This window comes from Staurois parvus, unplaced genomic scaffold (assembly GCF_062004578.1).
Source record: "Staurois parvus isolate SC_StPar_1 unplaced genomic scaffold, SC_StPar_1.0 ptg000340l, whole genome shotgun sequence".
Lineage (NCBI taxonomy): Eukaryota > Metazoa > Chordata > Amphibia > Anura > Ranidae > Staurois > Staurois parvus.
The window spans coordinates 3530003-3553124 of NW_028318136.1; the positions used below are offsets into that span (position 1 = coordinate 3530003).

At 42.3% G+C, this 23122-nt stretch overlaps 1 protein-coding gene across 3 annotated transcripts in view; it reads left to right on the forward strand.

Moving 5' to 3' along the window:
- The first annotated feature begins 499 nt into the window (after positions 1 to 499).
- The window catches only part of LOC149456958 (protein FAM98A-like), a 32733-nt gene continuing 10110 nt past the window's right edge, over positions 500 to 23122 (forward strand). For 2 of the 3 annotated variants that reach the window (XM_089684247.1, XM_089684248.1), the window contains exons 1-4: positions 500 to 651; positions 8643 to 8791; positions 19359 to 19493; positions 21356 to 21534. In XM_089684247.1, coding sequence (XP_089540373.1) covers positions 575 to 651; positions 8643 to 8791; positions 19359 to 19493; positions 21356 to 21534 — 540 coding nt within the window. In that variant the 5' untranslated portion in view covers positions 500 to 574. Of the gene's footprint in view, positions 652 to 8642; positions 8792 to 19342; positions 19494 to 21355; positions 21535 to 23122 lie in introns of those variants that run through there. The other variant, XM_089684250.1, reaches the window with a different exon arrangement.

Below are 23122 nucleotides of genomic sequence, written 5' to 3' on the forward strand. Positions count from 1 at the left end.
AAGCTGATTGGCCGCCATGCACGGTTGCTCCAGTTTCGATAAATTCCCCGCACTGCCGTTATTTTTCTCGCCATTCATAAAAAGGTTGCAGTGTAAAGACTGTGGGCGTCCCACAAAGTGGTCTCTGCATATGGCTCATAATGAATGGTGGGATTGCTTTGACAGGTCACATGGCCGGGCTCTCCTTTATTGTCATTGTTTCATTGTCTTCCAGTGACTCAGGACTGCCAGTCCCCATAGTTCCCAATCTACAGGTTTTCCTTCTTCCATCCTGACCTCTACCATTCAACAAAAACTCAGGGACTTCCAATCCTCAGATGCCTGGCTGTCCTCCCTCCTGTCCCTGCGCCGAGGACAGTCCGCCAGCCATGACGTGCTAACGGGAACTCAGACCCATCTCCTCCCATTGTGTACAGGGGGAGGGGCCAGAATGTGCATCAACTCTCCTCCTGATAGGGAACACGGCACTGCCTTCTGATTGGCCGCGGCTCCCGTTGACGTGTATTACGTGCGTCGGCGCCGGTTACTAGGAGATAAGGCGGAAGTGATAGGGTGAGAGAAGTCTGACAGAAAGATGGAGGCTGAGAGAGAAGAGGATAGATACCGGAAGATATTACTGACACAGGCGGCGGGGCTGCTCAGGGAGCTAGGGTGAGTGTGGGCAGCCTGCTATCCTGTACACTGTGTGTGGCAATATATGTATGGAGTATTAGAACTTTGAATATGTGTATATATATATACCTACATACATACACACACTATATCGCCAAAAGTATTGGGCCAGCCCTCTAGATCATGTGATGCAGGTGTTCCAATCCCCTCCATGGCCACAGGTGTATAAAATCATCACCTAGGCATACAGACTGCTTCTACAAACATTTGTGAAAGAATGGGTCGCTATCAGGAGCTCAGTGACTCCAAGTGTGGAACCGTGATAGGTTGTCACCTGTGCAATAATCCACCAACTCAGCCACCAAGTGGTAGGCCACGTAAAATGACAGAGCATGCTGAAGCACACAGTGCACAGAAGTCGCCAACTGTCTGCTGAGTCAATAGCTAAAGACCTCCAAACTTTAGATTAGCACAACAGTGAGTAGAGAGCTTCATGGAATGGGTTTCCATGGCTGAGCAGTTTCATCCAAACCTTACATCACCAAGCGCAATGCAAAGCGTCGGATACCGTGGTGTAAAGCACGCTGCCACTGGACTCTAGAGCAGTGGAGACATGTTCTCTGGATTGGCCAATCACGCTTCTCTGTCTGGGAATCTGATGGACATGTCTGGGTTTGGCAGTTGCCAGGAGAACGGTACTTACCTGACTGCATTGTGCCAAGTGTAAAGTTTGGTGGAGGGGGGATTTTGGTGTGGGGTTGTTTTTCAGGGGCTGGGCTTGGCCCCCTAGTTCCAGTGAAGGGAACTCTTAAGGCGTCAGCATAACAAGACATTTTGGACAATTTCATGCTCCCAACTTTGTGGGAACAGTTTGGGGGATGGTCCCTTCCTGTTCCAACATGACTGCACACCAGTGCACAAAGCAAGGTCCATAAAGACATGGATGAGTGAGTTTGGGGGGGAGGAACATGACTGGCCTGCACAGAGTCCTGACCTCAACCCCATAGACCACCTTTGGGATGAATTACAGCGGAGACTGTGAGCCAGGGCTTCTCGTCCGACATCAGTGTCTGACCTCACAAATGCACTTCTGGAAGAACAGTCAAACCTTCCCATAGACACCCTCCTAAACCTTGTGGACAGCCTTCCCAGAAGAGCTGAAGCTGTTATATCTGCAATGGGTGGGCCAACTCAATATTGAACCCTACGGACTAAGGATGCCATTACAGTTCATGTGCATCTAAAAGGTGTCCCAATACTTTTGGCAATATAGTGTGTGTGTATGCATGCATGTATGTTAGACCAAAACATGGAAACTCTACATGATTTGCAGGTGTGAAGTGACAACATGTTTCAGGCTGAAAGCAGAAGTGATGTAACATTCTTTTGCTTCTGCTGTGGGATGAGACCGCTAGCTAACAAGTGGGAAGCCTCACTTTCCTCATTCACTGTGTGCGCTGCTAGCAATACACAGTCATGTCAGACCTTACTGATCTTCAAAGAGCAAATTGCTTGTGCCGACCATTTCTGGGAAAATGTCGTCTGATAAGTATAAGTGTGGTCGACAAGGTCATCTAACCGAAAGAGACAAATGGACATTGCGCAGGATTGTGACCTGCAGTAGGAAAACAGCTGCTGCAGAAGTGACTGCAAAGCTCAACCTCAGGCCAATGAAGACTAGACTTAAATGAGCAATTAACCTTTGACATTCAGGCACACAGCCCCACTGCAAGAGATCATTTTAAGTTTCCCAGAGTTGGCTTTAATGACTAAGTTCACCTTTTTAGAACATGTTACACCTGTATTGAGGGTGTAACTTGTGGAAAAAAAAAATTCCAGTTCCTGCCCTCCTCTCCCCCCAACGGATTCCCCTGTAACAGTGGGTGGAAGTTCCTCTACCTTGCAGCTGCTGTCATATTTTAAAATCAGTGTGGTTAGCCAGGGCTCCACCTGTCCAGCCATGCCATTAATTTACAGGAATCTGTAAATGAAGAAACTACAGGTCTTATCTGTCACTGTGGCAGATGACTTGTAGTTTTCAGTGGATGGCAGTGGCACCAATGAGTGCCCTCATAGTCACTTGACATTTCCTACAGCTCTAAAACTGACAGCCCATGCATAGTTATTGGTGGCACAGAGATGTAGGCAGTGTATGCAGGATCCTGACACTGCACAAGAGATCCACTGATCAGGGGTGCAGTGTTCTGCAGGCTTATGTGAAAATGTTAAGTAATGCGCTTGTTTTTCACTGCAAAAATATGTGCATTTAATATTTTTTAATAAATATATATATATATATATATATATATATATATATATATATATTTTTTTTTTCCCTAAAGATAAACTTGGCCTTTAACTAGCAGCACGTTTATCGTGCACCCGATGCTTCCCTGAGATGAGCGCCATCACCAAGTATGCAGAGAGTGAGGGTTTGTTTGCTACAGTCCCCTTAAAAGAAAAACATCACCCAGACAGGTGCTATCACAGCAGAGCTCCTGCACCATCAGTGTTGATTGTGTGCTGCGGGGATACTTCTTGGACTTGTCTGTATGAATGACATCTACACATGCGCACACTACACGGGGTGGTGGCAAATGGGCTTTGCCAACAATTTAAATGCCCACAAATTAGGATTCACTCAGGCGAGAAACCGAGGAAATTTAACTAAAGATGGGATTTTCTTCATAATATATTTGCAGTTCATTGAAAAGATAAAGGATGATAATTACACATTAACATGCTGACTGTAGGTTGTTTGGGTGTGTTTTTGTTTTTTTTTGTTTTGTTTTTTTCTTTCACGATTGTGAGCGTTCTTTACCTTATGTGGTTTGCTCAGTACATGCTATGGTATAATGATCGTTCCCACTGAAATAAGTCTTCCATATGTGAACCCCCCCCTCAAGGAGCAATTCAGAAGTGTAGTTGGAACAAACTGCTACAATGTGTATTCATGCACAATGAGTGGGACTGCAGTCAGTTTTGGGCCTATCCACAATGCGATCGTGTTAAGCCTGGTACACACGGTAAGTTGGGCTGAGGAGCTTTCAGGAAGTTTCTGTACTAATGACGTGATGTTAGTACAGCAATCTCCCTGCTGAACTATTGTGTTCTGACGGGAACCGCCCCTGTGTACACTGGTCAGCTCTCACAGTTATTGGCTGAGATCACTGATCGGATGCTGATCTGCTGCTGGTTTTCCAGCAAGCTTGTTTTGACAGAAGCTGGCTCAGAGATTGGCTTCTGTCAAACAATGACCTGTACACACAGGCCAAATGTCAGCTGGTGTCTACTGTACTGGCTGATTTCAGGCAAAATTAGGTCCGTGTGTATGTGGCTTTAGTGCAGATATTTACCTAGGAGCAAACTATAGTTTGTAACCCCCCCCCCCCTTTTTTTTTTTTTTTTATAGAGGAAGCTGTGTTGATGGACCAAAAAAAAAGTTAGCCCACACTGTTATGACAAAAGGGGTTGGTTTACAAAGAGGTTGTTTTTTAAAGCAACTTGTATACTAGCCAAAATAAAACTTACACAAATACTTTAAAGTGCACCGTCACACTAAAAGGAAAAATAAATTTAGTAAGAATAGTGTGGACCCTGCTCAAGCCTCCTGGGATATGCACAACACCTATCCCAAGAGGTTTTGGATCCTACACAGCAGATGGAGAGGGTGGACCTGGCAGAGTGTCATCAGGGGGCTACCTGGGGAACTAGAAAGAGGCAGCTGGCTCCCAATGATGTCCGAGGAAGATGGCGTCAGAAGAATCGGCTTGTGGCAGCTGAGTGGTGGATCAAAGCAGGATACTGCTGGATTTACTGGGCTGGTGAGTGTTGTTTTCCTGTCTTTGTGCTAATCATGAAAAAAAGAGACATGGGGTAGAGTTCCTCTTTATTGAAAATTGTCCAGTCCCACTGCAAGACTCCTGTTATCAATGTCTTGCAGCTCTACAGCCAAGTAGTGCAATTCAGTGCTCCTTGGTGTGGTGTGTTTATCAACATGTTTGATTCACACAGGAGCACTGTTCTGTGTGTGTGGTATGTGTTTTTTTTTTTTTTGAAAAATTTTGAAATTATTTTAGAATTAGAATACAAATTTGTGTAAAGCTTTTTTAATTCTATACTTTTCTTTCTTGTTCAATGTGACACTAAAGGATTGATTGCAAGGCTATTTAAAAATGTAATTTATTAAAAAAAATAATGTTTTGTTTTTTTTTTGGACACAAAACATTAACAAACAAAAAAGGTTTACATAGTGATGGTAAAGAAACAAGCAGCAGGAAAATAACGGTTGAAGGAGCAAGGGGAATTAATTACGGGTAAACTAAGGGTTTTTTTTTTTCTTTTGGAGGTTAGGTATTTTTTATTTTATCATTGGGTTGCTGTACTTGACAGCATCTCCTTTTTTGACCTGCAGATGAAGTAGATACAGAAGTGACAATGTTTGTGTGGATCTCTGAATCAGTGGTCTCCAAGCTGCGGCCCTGGGGACAGATGTGACCCTTTGCTTGCTTTCATCCAGCCCTCGAGGCATTATTCCTCCCACTGCAAGCAGCAGTGTGCCATAGTTTCTCCCACTGACATAGACAATGGGGCACTATTCCTCCTTTTGACACCAAGGACGGGGCACTATTCCTCCTATTGACACCAACTACAGGGCACGGTTTATTCCCACTGATGCCAGGGCATTTTCTTCTCCCACTGGCCACAGTCCGCCCCCCCTAAAGTTTGAAGGAGCATAAACTGGCCCTTTGTTTAGAAAGATTGGAGACCCCTGCTGTAAATCTCTAAATGTGTCTCTAGATACATCTCTCCAGTGGAGTCCTAGATATCAGTAAACACCCCTACAGGCATTTTAATCTTTACCTACTCTGTCTAAAACTAGAAAGAGAGAGAGAGGGTTTTTTTTAGTTCAGATAAACTGTCAGTAATATATCCAAATATAATTAAAATATTATAGTATATGTTCCTAGAACTAAAATACCCTGTTTCTGAGCACAGTCTATTCCCATTATCAGCAGGAACCCACTGCATTATGATCGACCTGTTTACTCCATAATCTCTGCCCTATCAATGTAATAAGGCTATGACTCAGCTCCTAAAGCACACACTGTCTCATGGTGTACCAGTAGGAGAATAGCACTGATACAAACCCATAATAAAATCACTGGCATTGCAAACCTTTTTAGCTGTGTTTTTTGGTGTGCATGAAACTTGACTATTCCATGAATGCAACTGTATGCTATCTGGGGTGTGCTCTTATTTTTACTTGCATACCAAGCATCTGTGTCAGTAAATATACACAGTGCCTTCATAAAGTATTCAGACCCCCTTCCCATTTTAAAATGTTATGTTGCAGCCTGATACTACAGTTATTTAAATTATTGCAGCAATTACAGCCTTGAATTTTTTTCGGTATGACACAACAAGCTTTGCACACCTGGACTGGGCCACTCTAGGACATTCCGAGCTTTCCCTAAGCCTCTCCTGTGTTGTCTAGGCTGTGTTCTTAGGATCATTGTCATGTTGGAAGGTGAACCTTCGGCTCAGACTGAGATCCTAAGCTCTGTAAAACAGGTTTTCATTGAGGATATCTCTGTACTTTGCTCCATTCAGCTTTCCCTCAACCCTGACCAGTCTCCCAGTCCCTGCTGCTGAAAAACACCCGCACAGCATGATGCTGCCACCACCATGCTTCACTGTTGGGATGGTATTGGACAGGTGATGAACAGTGGCTGGTTTCCTCCAGACATAAAGTTTTAGAATTGAGTCCAAACAGTTCAGTCTTGGTTTCATCAGACCAGACGTGTGTGTGTGTGTGTGTGTGTGAAACTTCAAGTGGGCTTTCACGTGTTTTGTACTTCCGACCATAGCCACCTCTCTTACGAAGACCCTTCTCCCCTGATTTCTGTTTGGCTGGGCGACCATCTCCCCTTATAGAGGCCACTGTGCTCTTGGGAACCTTCAGTGTGTGTGTTTGTAGGCTTCCCCAGATCTGTGCCTTGCAATAATCCTGTCTAACCTCAAGGCTTTTGCTCTGATACAGTATGCATGGTCACCTGTGAAGCTTTTTATAGAGAGGTGTGTGCCTTTCTAAATCGTGTCCAATCAATTTAATTTACCATAGGTGGACTGCAATCAAGGCGCAGAAACATCTCTGCAATGTTCAAGTTAAATGGGAGGCACCTGAGCTAAATTTCAAGTGTTGTTGCAAAGGGACTAAATAATCGTACCGATGCGATTTCAGTTTTTCCTCTTTCTTACATTTTGCAAACCTTTCTAAAATTCTGTTTTCACTTTGTCCTTATGGGGTACTGAGTGTAGAATAATAAGAGAAAAAGTGAATTTAAACAACTGTTGTATCAGGCTGCAACATAACATTGGGGAAAAAAAGTAACAGGGGTCTGAATACTTTGACTGCACTGTACTTAACTTGCATACCAAGCATCCCTGTAGTCTATTAAAAGCAGCCCGGTCGCTACAGTAAACAAAATTCACACACCTACTGTAAGGAAATATGTTTTATTAAGTGGCATCCATTTTGTATAATTCCTCCATTTCTAGATGTTAATAACGAGGACAGGGGCTACAGAAATAGGCTGATTCCTTTCACCCACAGCCATGTTAAATATTAACTATTGCACCAGGCAGTGAGTGAAGTCTTTACGCTTTTGAAGAGTTACAAGCACCACTGGTATCTGATGATTCTAGGTGTGACTGATTCCTTGTCCCCAACAGTGCCCTGTAGTGACATAGCTTATGCTGGTAATCGGACAAACAAAGCTTTCTTTTGGTGATATTTTTTACTAACAATGTTAGTTTGAAAAGAGGTGGGAAAAGGTTTCTATAGACCTTATGAAAACTTTTTAGAGCAGCTTTTAGATGGTGTTCCTTCCATAACAAATCTAACGTTTTGCACACTCTTCCGCGTTATCGGTACCACTGCACTGCCACCATAACTCTAAAAATGAATTCAGCAGCTACAAATATTGTAGCTGCTGACTTTTTTAATATAAGGGCCCGTGGGTCCAGCAATGTTCTCACCCGAGCCAATTTTTTAATCGGCTTTGGGTGCTAGTGCTGACACTTTAAGTAGGGGAAACTGGAAGTGAAGCTGGTTTCCTACTGCGCATGCATGAGCGGCACTGCGCTTTTTGAATGAGCTGCAGTCTTCTGGGATCTGAGAAGTGTTCCAGAAGGTTGCAGGGGATGGGGGGTTGACGGGTTAATAATGAAGTTCCAGCTCAGATCGCCACAGCGATCTGACCCGGAAGTGGGAGTGGGTAACTGTCAAAACCAGGCACCCAAACCCTCCTCCCAAAAACTGCTGGGTGGGGGGAAGTAGACAAGAGTAAATTCCCCTTTTGGGTGGAGTTCTGCTTTGTAACTCTTGGCTAGCCCAAAAAATATCTGATCCCAGCATATTCAGAATATAATTATTTTTTTGTCTAAGAGGATCTAATACAGAGAGTCCTCTTATCTCCAATGCTGGAATGTGAATGTGTCCTCCAACACCATGTTGAATACAGGACTGGCAATGGATGTGAGCAAGTAGGGTGACCAGTCAGACAGCCATAAAGGCACATTCTGGGGGCTGATCATTACACCTGTAACAAGTGGATGGAAATACTGCATGATTAAAGTAAGTTTTCCTCTGTAGACAAAAATCTATTCTGCTTATTCTTTGAAGAGGCCCTGCTAATTTGTTCTGTGCCCACAGTGGTAGTTGGCTCACCTCAACAGGAAGGTATCCTTACAGATCCATGCTCTCTTGCCACCTCCTCACTGCAAGTGTCCATCAGGTGGATGTTGTCACAGACTATGGTGATTAGCCATTCGGAGCTCAAGCATTGGCACATGGAGGTCACATGCTCTCCCATACCCGGAGGTGGAGAATGAGCGCTGGTCAGAGAATATAGCTTGCTGGGGGGTAGACCCTGAAGACAGACTTATCACTGACAATGCGCTTTTGTGGAAAGAGAATCTTCATTAGAAATACTGCAGTTATTAACTTGCTCTTTTCTTCATGTTAGATACACGGGACCTTTGTCTGATGAAGATGCTCTGCTGGATTCCTGTGAGTTAGGAGCTGCATGTCAGCAGTTTACCGCACTCTGTGTGTGGCTTGTGTCAGAACTAAAATCTGTGTCTTATCTAGTGGAAAATGTCAGCCCTACTGAAGGTAAGAGCCATTTACATATATCGGTGTCTTTATGCCCATTTTGCGTCACCTCCTAACTAGCAGCTAAAGTATATGAATAGCCAAAATTTTTGTTTTGTTTTGTAGTTTTGGTTTGAATAGAGAATGATTATAACATTTGTCAGACTTTTAGGAGTGGATGTATGCTACTGGATTTCCTTACGTTCACTTTTTTTTATCACAAAATGGGGAACGTTGTTTAGGTGTATGGTGTTTTAGATACTAGGCAGTCAAGGGCTCACTCTATACATTTAGGGGCTTCCACAGACACCAGGGATCATGACTGGATAAAGGCTACCTGGAACTGAAGTCACACCATGACATCAGATCTAAATGGGGAAAAATATCATGCTGGATGTATATACTGATATGGACTGGGTAATGTTAGGAACATAAGGATGCCCCATCGTTTGATGGAAATGAAAATTATCAACTTACAGAGGACTAAATTCAAAGACACCCCGAAAATCAAAGTGAAAAAAAATGATATAGCACGCTAGTCCATTTTTGCTGAAATTTCTTTGCAGCAACTCAAAATGGTACTCAGTAGTTTGTATGGCCCCCACGTGCTTGTATGCATGCCTGACAATGTCGAAGCATGCTCCTAATGAGACAACAGATGGTGTCCTGGGTTATTTGCTCACAGATCTGGACCAGGGCATTACTGAGCTCCTAGACAGTCTGAGGTGCAACCTGGTGGCATCGGATAGACTGAAGCATGATATCCCTGAGGTGTTCTATTGGATTTAGGTCAGGTGAGCATGGGGGCCATTCAATGGTATAAATGCCTTCATCCTCCAGAAACTGCCTGCATACTCTTGCCACATGAGGCTGGGCATTGTCATGCACCATGAGGAACCCAGGACCCACTGCACCAGCATAGGGTCTGACAATAGGTCCAAGGATTTCATCACGATACCTAATGGCAGTCAGGGTGCCATTGTCTAGCCTGTAGAGGTCTGTGCATCCCCAGACCATCACTGACCCACCATCAAAACGATCTTACTGAACGATGTTACAGGCAGCATAACATTCTCTATGGCTTCTCCAGACCCTTTCACATGTGCTCAGGGTGAATCTTCTCTCACCTGTGAATAGCTCAGGGCGCCAGTGGCTGACCTGCTAATTCTTGTGTTCAATGGCAAAAAGCCAATTGAGCTCTGTGGTGCCAGGCAGTGACCACAGGGCCCACTAGAGGAAGTCAGGCCCTTAGAACACTCTCATAAAGTCTGTTTCTCATTGTTTGGTCAGTGACATTCACGCCAGTGGTCTGCTGGAGGTCATTTTGTAGGGCTCTGGCAGTGCTCATCCTGTTCCTCCTTGCACAAAGGAGCAGATACCGGTCCTGCTGATTGGTTAAGGACCTTCTACAGCCCTGTCCAGTTCTCCTAGAGTAACTACCTGTCTCCTGAAATCTCTTCCATGCTCTTGAGACTGTACTGGGAGACACCGCAAACCGTTTGGCAATGGCACGTATTGATGTGCCATCCTGAAAGATTTGGACTGCCTGTGCTACCTCCTGTAGGGTCCAGGTGTCACCTCATACTACCAGTAGTGACACTGACCCTAGCCAAATGCAAAACTAGTGAAAAACAGTCCTAAAAGATGAGTAGGAAAAAAATGTCAGTGACCATTCCTGTTTTGGGGGTCATCTCATTGTTGCCCATCCAGTGCACCTGTTAATTTCATTAACACCAAAGCAGCTAAAACTGATTAACAACCCCCTCTGCTGGGGCCTGAATATGGTGCCGACTGAGAGCTCAATGTGAGAGCTCTCAGACACCAGGCGTTCCTGGCGTCCCGCAAAAAGTGATGCCCAGGAGATTGTGAGACACCTGGGGCGCAGAACTGCCTGGGGGGGGGTGAGTCTGGCTGGGGTGTGCTCCCTTGATGGTGGCGGAGGATGCAGCAAGAAGTGTCAGCTGACCGGAGGATAGGTGGAACCTGCCTGGGGCCGGAACGGTGGACACCGGGCGGTCACGTGGCCTCTGCGGAAGAGTGTGGGAGACAGACGCTGGCTGGTCCGGCACAGTGGAGAATCGGACCGCTTCACTGCAAGCCTGCCCAGGATTCTGTGAAACCCCAGAGAGGTGACCCCCCCCCCCCCTCCCCAATAGCTTACTGCTGTTGAGGGACTCTTCTGACAGCCTGATTGATTTGGTAAGAGGAAACCTATCTTTAGCCACTGCAGTGGAAGAAGGTAATGTGAAGGAGGTACACGAGGAGCTACAGGGGACGGTGAGTTAAAAAAACTTGAAATCTAAAGGTGGACTTGTATTTAAAGTTTATTGGGGGGGTCACCCAAGGGGTTCAGAAGAGGAAGTCATCACAGAGACACGAGAGGTGGAGAGAAAAGAGAGAACCAGAAGACCCCTAGTCGGGACCGGAGTAGAAAGGAGAAGGAAGAAGGAAAAAATTAAAGGGACATTATCTCCTTTTGAGCCATAACCCTAATTTACTCCATAGAAGTAACCCCTTAGCCAGGAAAAAATAGAAAATTATAATACCATCATGAAAATTTAAAGCGGCAAAGAGGGGAGGGGCAAAAACATCCCAAACAAGTTCTATCAAAAAGATATATACCCTCACAAGAAAAAAACTTAGAGGGACAAACCCCAGAGAGGCAACAAGAAATAAGTGGAAGAAGGGAGATGGAAAAATACAATTGGTGATTGTCTCTGTCTCTGGTAATATCTAATACTAGTCAAAATATAGAAGCGGAAGATCTAGAAAATGTAGTGGCTATTGAGAATTCCAAAGAACAAGAGAAGACCTCACATATGCCTACCAAAGCAGAAATAGCAGAAATGTTTAAGATCTTGGAAAGATCTATAAAACAGGAGACTGCGGAAATACACAAGGATCTGGGGAAATATTGTCAAGGGTGGAGGAAACCGAGGAGAAATTGGATAAACATACCCAAGTTATAACAAAATTGGAAAAACAGAAGTGCGAAAAGCACAAAGGAATCTGCTATATAAACTGGAAGATCAGGAAAATAGAGATGGAAGGTGCAATCTGAGAATAAGAGGCCCGCCTGAGATTTTACAAGGGGAAGATCTGACGGAAAAAATGGTAAAAATGCTTAATACAATAATGGATTGACCAGCAACAGAACTTCTTAAGATTGATAGAGTGCATAGAATTGGACAATTCCAAGAAAGTAGAAATGGAAACTCAAGGGATGCGGTTTACGATTCCATAATTATAAAGAGGAGCTCTGGAAGAAGATAAAAGGAAGATCCATAATAAAATACGGAGAAGTAAGCCTACAGATTTTCGCAGATATATCAGTGGAAACTCTGATGAGAAGGATAATATTGAAACCATTATCTGAACAGATGAGAAAGCAAAATGTTTGATACAGCTGGGGATTCCCAGAATGTTTGATTGGATGAAAATGGTCGTTCTGCAAGATTGCGGTTTCCGGAAGATCTGAGAGACTTGAACTACAGAAAATAGATATCGCAGTTTGGTAGGAAGGAGTAAATGAGACTTGGGCAACTGAAAATGAGAGCTGGCAGCCAGCCCCTAGTGGGAAAAGACCTCAGAGGTAAAATAGGAGGAGGGGGAGGGGGGACTGAGAGGCGAGGGGTGTGTGGGTTTTTTTTTTTTTTTTTCTCCCTCTTACCCCTCCAGCTCTCCTAGAAAGGCGGGATGTGGGAAAGATGCTTGGAAACGAGGGCGGGGTTTTAAGAATGCAGACTAGAGAGGTGTGTGTGTGTGATCGGAGCCCCACCATAGTGTTGAATCGATGGTGGGATTAGGACCACAGATGATTCGTAGGCAAGTTAAAAGCCTAACGGGGGTTAGGGAGGGTAGAGGGATGGGGAATGGGTAGCTATATGAGGGGGAAGGGAGGGGGAAATGTGTTGGAGTTAGCCCCGGGTTCCTCTGGAGGGATGATGATGATGATATCTATGTCAAGAAAAAATATTTATACATCAGAAATGGAGGAAAGTTTGTTTTATGACCTATAATGTTAAAGGGCTGAATAGCCCAGGGAAAAGACTTTACATTCTCATAGAACTGCAACAACGATCTATTATAGTAGCGTTCTTACAAGAAACCCATTGATCACAGGAAACAAATATAAAACTTTACTCTAGTTGCTACCCAACCTGGTACTATGCAGATTCTCCAATATGACGTGCTAAAGGCGTGGCAATTGGTATTGCAAAGCATGTAAGATTTAAATTGAAAGATAAGGTGATTGATCCCGAGGAACGATTCTTATTTTTGAAAGGGAGATTACAAGAAACAGAGTGTATACTGGCAAATATTTACTGTCCAAACAGAGACCTATTGACTTATTTGAAAGGTGTTTTTTGAGAAGGTTGATGGATTTCAAAACGGGTGTTTTGATTGTGACAGGAGACTTCAATTTCTGCATGGTTACTCAGATTGACACAATGTTGCATGGGCACAGAGAGAAAGATAGACAATTGAAATATGTGCGGAAAGTTTTATTTCAATGTCAGCTTTTGAATGCTTGGAGGGTGAAGCATCCTAGAGATAGACTATACGTTCTACTCTCAGGTTCATGCGACTTACTCTAGATTAGATTACATACTGGTAGAACATAGACTAATGGAGTTGGTGGTTAAAACAAATATAGAAGTTACAACTATATCAAACCATGCACCTTTCACAATGAAATTAAGATAGGGAAGAGAGCAGGATAAAAGAAATACATGGAAATTAAATGAGACATTCCTTCAGGATCATGAGACGGAATTAAAAATAAAAGATAAAGTCGAACAATACTTTGAAAGAAATTAAACTGAGGGACGTTCGATGGCTACAATATGGGAAGCACATAAAGCATATATCAGGGGAATTTTGATAGCAATTTGAGTAAAGAAGAAAAAGAAACTGCAAAAGAAAATCAATATGATTATAAGAGAACTATATGAATTCGAACAGCTACATAAGAAGAGAATAACAAAAGGGATATAGCAGAATATTACAAACAATAGAGAGGAATTATATAACTTAATGGAAGAAGAAACGAGAACATTTTAATATGATGGCAAAAGAGAGATATCCGTGGGGGAATAGACCGGGTAAATAATTAATGAGAGCTTTGAGAAATAAGAAGTAAAGGAATTGCATCGAGAAGATCAAAGGAGATGATGGAACAATGGTCTATTCAACCACTGATATGGCTAATGTATTTAAAAAATATTATAGTCAATCATATGATAAACCGAAACAGTTAAGAGGGGGAAGAAGTAAGAACTACAAAGAGACCGATGTATTTGAAAGAGGCGGGACTACCAAGAGTGGAAGAGGAATGATTAATAGGCCTGGAAAAAAACAGATATCGCAAAAGGAAATTCATGTGGCAGTAAAACGTACAGTGACAGGGAAGAGCCTGGGGCCAGATGGGTATACCGTGAGGTAGTCTAAAAAAAATTATAGGAACAACTAGTCCCTAAACTGGGCTTGTATATGAACTTTTGGGAGAGGGGGCGGAAATGAGGGAGGAATCATTGCAAGCCCATTTTACAATCATCCAGAAAGAGGGGAAAGATTGAACTCCATGTGCTAGTTATAGACTCATCTCTCTGTTAAATACAGATACTAAATTATACAAAAAGGTCTTGGCAAGTAGGTTGAAAGACCTAATGCTGGACTGGATCCACCTAGATCAGGTGGGGTTTGTCCCTGGAAGTGAGGGTAGAGATAATGGGCTGAGGTCATTACTCCACATTCAAAAAAGTAATAAGGAAAAACTTCCTGTCCTGATACTATCAGTAGACGAGAAAGCTTTTGACAGGGTAGATTGGGACTTTGTTAGGAACGTTGGAAGAGCTGGGAATTGGTCCCAAAATGAGAGCGTGGATAAGAAAATTATACAGTCGACCGTCGGCAGCAGTAAAGGTCAATGGTTTGTTGTCGGGGTTCTTCAGGATGTATAATGGGATAAGACAAGGATGTCCACTTTCACCGTTACTGGTTTTGTTTTGTCTCTGGAACCTCTTGGCAATGATTAGGAATAGTACAGACATGAGTGGAATAAAGATAGGGGAGACGGAACATAAAGTAGCATATGCTGATGATATGCTATTTTATGTGGTTAATCCCAGACTGACGCTACCTAATCTGAGGAAAATAATGAAATACTATGGAGAGCAGTCATATTTAAAAATGAATAAGGTAAAATCTGAGTTTTTAAATATCAGTGTTTCGACAACTGAAAGTGATGCTCTGTATAGAGAATTCCCTTTTCAATGGAGGGAAAAAGAACAAAAGTATTTGGGAATAAAATTGACCCCCTCCTCCAAAGAATTTGTATAAAATAACCTATATCCCATTAATAAACGAAATTAAGGAGATTAGCGGTAGGACCTATATCTTGGATCGGACGAATACATTTGGTAAAAATGGTAATTGTCCCGAAAATGTTATATAAATTCCATATGCTACCTATACAGCTCCTGGGAATCTATTTAAGATAGTTAAAAAATTGATATTGAGATTTATCTGGAAGAATAAAAGACAGAGAATAAGTTATGAAGTATTATGTAGAGATAAGGGGAGCGGGGGACTAAACGTGCTGGATCTTAGGAGATACTACCACTCTGTGTTATTGTCACGTATTTTTGATTGGACACATTCACTAAGGAAATGCTGGGTGGATATAAACATGTTAAGCGGGACACAATTGAATAAGATGGTATGGTTACGGCACCAGTATCGTAAGATGGCAGAGCGCACAAGCACTTACACACAAAATGTAATTAGCGTTTGGGATATAATTCAGAAGCAAAAGGGGTGGGAGTTTAATACTATACTGATGCCATTGGTGAGAAAGAGAAAATATCTCACGTAAATGGATAAAAAAAAAAGATGATGCACAGTTAAGATATATTGAAAGGGGAAGAAATATGCTCCTTTTTAAGGAGCTACAAAAAAAAAAAGGAGTTGTTCTCAAGGTTAGATGAGTGGCATTATTTTCAACTAAGACACTTTTGTAGTAACACTCTCCAAGTCCCTTAGGACCGTGGCAGATTTTAACCCATTTGAACAATTGTACATTAGAAGAGGGATACAAAAACGGTACTTTTATTTATAAAAATCCTCACTGTAGAATCAGGAATCGCTCCAACTCCCCGGATATGAAAAAGTGGGACAGGGATTTGGAAATTGTACTAGATGAGCAGCAGAGAGAGAAAATATATAGATTGGCATATGGGGATGTAGACATGAAGGTGGTAGAAATTAATTAGAAGTGTTTAGTTAGGTGGTACATTACACCTAGTGTGGCACAGGGAATACAAATCGATAAATCGCCCTTATGTTAGAGGGGACGTGAGAGAGAAGGCACAATGATATATATTTGGTGGGAGTGTCCTAAGATATAGAAGTACTGGGGTGAAATAATACACAAAATATAGGAGATTATAGGGGTTAGTGTCCCGACAGAACCAGGTACATATTGACTCCATAAAACGGAGATCACAGTAGCAAAATGTAAAAATATGGTGATATTTCACCTTATAAATGCGGCAAAGGGACTCCTACCTAAATTCTGGCAAAAACAAGAAGTACCGTAAATAAAGGACTGGATAAGTAGAGTAGATTATGTATATAAGATGGAGGAACTCTGCCATATAGAGGAAGATAAAATTACTTCAAGAAAAATGCTAGGTGTATCGAAAACCATATAATGGAAGAGAGATCAGGAGGAAATTGAGAAAGAAAAAGAGATGGATAGAAGAGAACATGGAAGAATATGGAGCCTGAGGGGGAGAGGGGAGGGGGGGATTTTTTAAATGGTAATGTTTTTGTATATTTGAATAATATGATTAGTTATGGATGTTAAATGGAAATATTGAAAAGTAATAAAATATTTAAATTAAAAAAAAAAACCAAAAAAAAACCTCTGCTACTTAACTGGCCAGATCAATATCCCAGGAGTTTAATTGACTTGATGCTATACTCTAATTTAAAAGGTGTTCCTTTAATTGTTTGGAGCAGTGTATGTACAAATGCATGTAATATTTTAATGGTGCCATTTACACTGGGTCTTTACATGTATGTTGGTGCAGTCAGTTTAGCTGTGCTTAGAGAGGGCTTTAAAGTTGATCTTTATGTAGTGTGTTTAAAAAAAAAAAAAACTTAGTGGTTCATTTGGATAAACTTGGAACTAAGAACTTCCTGCCCCTCTCCTGGAACAAAAATTGAGTCGGGCTTAGCACTGCTCATCCATTCAGAGGATGCTTTGTATACTACAAATGAATACAATGCAAAGCTGCCTCTAATTGTTCCAGGCAGAGAGATAAAAAAAAAACTTCCCTTGAATGGCAGAACAGTGCTTAGTTTGACTTGATTTTGTTCCGAAAAGGAAGTTCTCATCCTGCTGGTGGAACACAGTGTTGTATACTATATGAAGCTGAGGACACATACAGTGCATCCAGAAAGTATTCACAGCGCTTAACTTTTGCCACATTTTATGTTACCGCCTTATTCCAAAATGGATTAAATTAATTTTTTTCTCAGCATTCTACAAACTACGCCATAATGACATCGTGAAAAAAGTTAATTTTTAAATCTTTGCAATTAAAAATAAAAAACGGAACACGTGTACAAGTACATATAGTAAGTATTCACAGCTTTTGCCATGACACTCAAAATTGAGCTCTGGTGCATCCTGTTCCCACTGATCATCCTTGAGATGTTTCCACAACTTGATTGGAGTGCACCTTTGGGAAATTCAGTTGATTGGACATGATTAGGAAAGGCATAAACCTGTCTATATAAGGTCCCACAGTTAACAGTGCATGTCCGAGCACAACCAAGCCTTGAACTCCAAGGAATTGTATGTAGACCTCCGAGACAGGATTGTATCAAGGCACAGATCTGGGGAAGGGTACAGAAAAATGTCTGCAGCATTGAAGGTCCCAGTGAGCAGTGGCCTCCATCATCTGTAAATGGAAGAAGTTTGGAACCACCAGGAATCTTCCTAGAGCAGGCCGCTCGGCCAAAATGAGCGATTGAGAGAGAAGGGCCTTAACCAGGGAGGTAACCAAGCACCCGATGATCACTCTTAAAAGAGCTTCAGTGTTTCTCTGGGGAGAGAGAGGAGAACCTTCGAAAAGAACCATCTCTGCAGCACTCCACCAATCAGGCCTGTATGGTAGAGTGGCCAAACAGGAAGCCACTCCTCAGTAAAAAGGCAAATGGCAGCCCGCCTGGAGTGTGCCAAAAAGCACCCGAGGGACTCTCAGACGATGTGAAACGAAACTCTCTGGTCTGATGAAACAAAGATTGAACTCTTTGGCCTGAATGCCAAGCGTCATGTCTGGAGGAAACCAGGTATCGCCCACCACCTGGCCAATACTATCCTTACAGTGAAGCATGGTGGTGGTGGCAGCATCACGCTGTAGGGATGGTTTTCAGTGGCAGGAACTGGGAGACAAGTCAGAATCAAAGGAAAGATGAATGCAGCAATTTACAGAGACATCCTTGATGAAAACCTGTTCCACAGCGCTCTGGACCTTAGACTGGGGTGATAGTTCATCTTTCAACAGGACAAAGACCCTAAGCACACAGCCTACGTAACAAAGGACGGGCAACGGGCCAACTCTGTGAATGTCCTGGAGCGGCCCAGCCAGAACCCAAACTTGAATCCGATTTGAACATCTCTGGAGAGATCTGATAATGGCTGTGCACTGATGATCCCCATCCAACCTGATGGAGCTTAAGAGACACTGCAAAGAAGAATGGGAGAAATTGCCCAATTATAGGTGTGCCAAGCTTGTAGCATCATACTCAAAACTACTTGAGGCTGTAATTGGTGCTAAAGGGGCTTCAACAAAGTATTGAGCAAAGGCTGGGAATACTTAGGTACATGTGTTTTTTTTTTTAAATTATTTTTAATAAATTGCAAAGATTTGAAAACAAACTTCATTCACATTGTCATTATGAGGTATTGTTTTGTAGAATGTTGAGGAAAAAAATTAGTTTAATACATTTTGGAATAAGGCTGTAACATAACAAAATGTGACAAAAGTTAAGCGCTGTGAATACTTTCTGGATGCATTGTACAGTTTATACAGCACACACAGCTGCTGCAGCTGTTGAAGTAAATGGTTAGTTTGGACCAGCGTGGTGGGGAAAAAAACTATTTAATTTTAAATAAAACATGGAGATTCGCTTTATAGCAGGAACATTTAAATGCAGGAAAAAGCGATCTGGGAAGCATACGCATTACTTACCGGAATACCTCTCTTTATGACAGCTAAACACTGCCAAAAATCTAAACCTGATAAAGGCATGTGAAATAAAAAAAACAAACTGCAAATATTAATCACACTTGCATCACAAGGTAATATCATAAGGACATTATGGTTTTTAAAGAAATGTAACTAAAGTGCAGTTGTTTGATTTATTTATTTTTTTATGGAATTTTTTTTTTTGTAATGCCTGTAGTTTAAATGCACAATTTCTGTGTATGGGATTATTGGCTCAGGATGGGAAAGAGAATTCACAGGGTTTTCTTGTTTTCTTCTCTCTCTAATACAGTCCATTACCTCCCCAGGCCCGACTGATTCGGAGACCTTTCAGCTGGAAATAAGTGGTGTGATGAACGAGCTCCACTGTCCATACTCATCCCTGACCACTGGAAATGTTACCTCCAGACTCTACAGTTCTTCCAACTGCCTGCAGCTTCTTGGTAAAAATGGCTAGTGTTTAAAATGTATTTGTAATATTAAAATTTCAGAAGATTGTTCTTTACCTTGAGCCATTTCCTGGTGGATTTGCTAATGTTAATGTGCTTTTGCATGGTTATCATGCTGATCCTTTTCCAATTCAACTTCAAGTTTTGAACAGAGAGCTTTTACATCTTCCACTTTTTATATGATGCAGAATTTATAGTTTACTTCATGACTGCAAGCTCCTGAGGACCTAAAGCCATGCTTTGGTTGGTATGAGGTTCTCCTGAAATGCTGTCTTCTGTTTCCACCAAACATATCTACTGCTTCTGTGGCCAAACATCTTTTTGATTCAGTAGTCCATGGCCGAATCTCTTTGCCTATATGTTCAGTGGTTGAATTGGTGCTGTCTCTTCCTGATTGTAGCTGCATGCACTTTGACATTAACTGTTGTGATAATAGCCTGCAGACCCAGAAAATACACTGGCAGTTGTTTGAAATCCTACATGCACACCACTGAAGCTATTGGAGTGCCGATTGTGCTCCATTAGCATCACCCCATCCACAGCAGCCAGGATAAGTGACTGCAGAATTCAGAAGTGACAAAGTCAACATTGAGGTTCTTACTAGCTAGGGAAGATCAGCAAACATAAGTTTTCTGGTCTTCCTCTCTATCTGGGAACACCCACCCTGCTGGTCCCAGGATACATAGTAGAAGGGAGAGGTGTCGCATGGGATCCATGAAGTGCTTGCTTTCATCTGAAGTCAACAGCTGGCCTGTAGCATTCACACACATTTGCAGCCGGGAGTGTGTGCGTAAAACCTCTTGCTATTGCTCAAATATGACATGGGGCCCCCCCAAGCGGATCCGCTTGCTCAGTGGGGTTCAGTGGACATGGACACAGCCTGCTGTTCTCTATGGGGCAGATGGATGTAAACGGACAGCTTGACCATTTTACATCTGTCATCTGATCCGCTAGATGGATGGGGAACGGGTCCCCATCCATCTGTTGCTTGCAGGGCCGGGAGGAGAGGTGGGCAGAAAAGGCTACTGCCCTGGGTGAAATCCTGTGAGGAGGGGGGGAGCAAGACTGGAAGCTGCAGTATGTTCTTTACGTGCAAGAGAAGCTTTCCACCAAATCACCTGACTGTCACCTCCCCATGCCCTGATCTCTGCTACCTTCTCGCACACAAACTTAAGGTTGTGTCTGTGCACATTGCGTGCTTCCACTTTGCAGCAGCCATATCGGTGTCCACATCGGATAAGGTCGGTCTCTCCCTCTCCTCAGAGCGACTGAGAATTCTGTGATCAGTGGTCATGTGACTGCTGAGTCCTCACCCTTCGAGCCGATGGGGGACAAATGTAACATTGGACCAATGCTGCATCCACATAGGTAAGTATGATTATTTCTTTTTAAAGACCCCCCCCCCCCCTTCCCTATCCTGCATACTCTGTTTAAATTGGTCTGTGTACTTACTATTGTAGTCTGGTCTGGTCAGGTGATCTAACCGCTCTGGCTCCCCTGTGTTGTCAGTGAGGTTCTATTGCAGGGGAGAGGAGGGGTGCCAACAGCAGATGTGCTATGGGTGATGTCATGGCTCGAGGAATTCCACAGCTCTTGTGAGCAGTCCCTTACACATGGGAGCTAGAGCTCCTGGATCACATGATTGGACCAGATTTAAAAAAGTACACAGATCCTTCCCTTTTTTTTTTTTTTTTTGTGCAGGTTAGATTGAAGGAAGGGGGCAAAGGAACGTTTATAGAAAAAAAATTAGTTGTATAGTTGGCCTTTTAACACTTTTAAAGTATTTTTGGGATGTAAACTCTTTTTTTGTTTTTGTGTTTTTTTGTTTTTCTTTTTAAACGCCTGGTTTTCTTCAGTTTTCCTAAGCACAGAGCTGGAAGCAGCCAGAATCCTAAATCTGCACAGCATTCCTGATTCTGAGCCTACAGATCCACAAGTCCTATACGAGCTAGAGCTGATCAGAAAAGCTTTCGAGTTACCCGAGACTTCTCCAGAGGTCCCAGTGGCTACTTTAATTAAGCAGTTGGAGGACAAGGTACTTTTTATAATGCATAAAACACAATAACCTTTGTAAGAGTTTGTGGAGAGAACCGAGTAAATTAAATGATTCCTTTTTGGCTTCATGACCAATTAGAGTACAGATCTATTGGATTATAGCTCCGCCTCAATCTAATGCTGGCTATACACCGTTTAAAAATTAATTCGGGAAAAAAGTTGGATTTTTAAAGGTCTGTTGAGCATGCATGTGATAACACCATCATTGTATTGAAACATTTCCTCCAGTTGTCGACATGCACAATTGGGCAAGTGAGTATTTTGACCAAATCATAATTTTTATACATATTGTCCAACTCTAAGGTGTATAAACTTCAATGCTTATTGGATTTAAGCATATATAAGAAGATGTGTAATGAGAGAGGGTGTGGCCGAAGGAGATCAACACCCTATATCAAGGTGTGCGTAATTATTAGGCAGCTTTTCCTGAGGCAAAATGGGACAAAAAAGATTTAACTGACTCTGAAAAGGCAAAAATTGTAAAAAGTCTGTTAGAGGGATGCAGCACTCTTGAAATTGCTAAGATATAACGTTGTGTTGCAAATAGTCAACAGGGTTGCAAGAAATGTGTTGAGAGACACACAAATTAACTGGCAAAGATTTGAGAATCCTCAAACGTGAAGCTACCTATTATCCTCCAGTGCTGTCATATTGCAGAATTACAACCTACCTGGAGTACAAGGTGTCATGTTTCACATGACTGTCATATGCCTTTAAGTGTTTTCAATATTTTGTCTCTGCTCCTCCCTTTCCTTTGGTTTAGTTAATGCTATATAGATAGCCCACCCCTTTTTCCCAGTAAGGCATTGCAGTAAGCCTCATGTCATGAAGCAGGTCACATTATGATCTTTTGACCTATCAGATGTTCATTGTTGTAAGATTCTCTCAGTTTATGGAATACACTTCACAAGATCTAAAAGATATCAGCTCGATTTGAGTCACTGACTGTGGTATCCAACTGAGATTGGAGTTATCGCTATCTCATCACAACTGTAAATTACAGAGGTCACACTTTCAATGCTTAGATTGGAGAGATAGAACACAAGGTGTTCAGTGCTCAGAGACATGGCCAAGTAAGGAAGGCTGAAACCCAACCACTATTGAACAAGATATAAGTTGAAATGTCAAGCCAGGGTCAAGAAATATCTGAAGACAGATTTTTCACAGGTTTTATGGACTGATGAGAGGGTTTCTTGATTGACCAGATGGATAGGCGTGTTGCTGGATCAGTAATGGGCAAAGAGCACTTCAACTCCAATGCCAGCAAGGTGGAGGTGGGGTACTGGTATGGGCTGGTATTATCGATGAGCTAGTTGGAACTTTTCGGTTTGAAGATGTACTCAGAATCAACTCCCAAACCTACTGCCAGTTTTTAGACACTTTCTTCATGCAGTTGTACAGTGTAAAAAAAAAAATCTGCATTTTTCAAGAAGGCCAAGATATTTATGAAGGTTTAGAAGACACTTTCTTAATGCAATGGTACAAGGAAAAAAAAAAATCTGCATCTTTCAAGAAGACCACAATATTTATGCAGGACAATGCTCTGTCCCATGCATTGACGTATTACA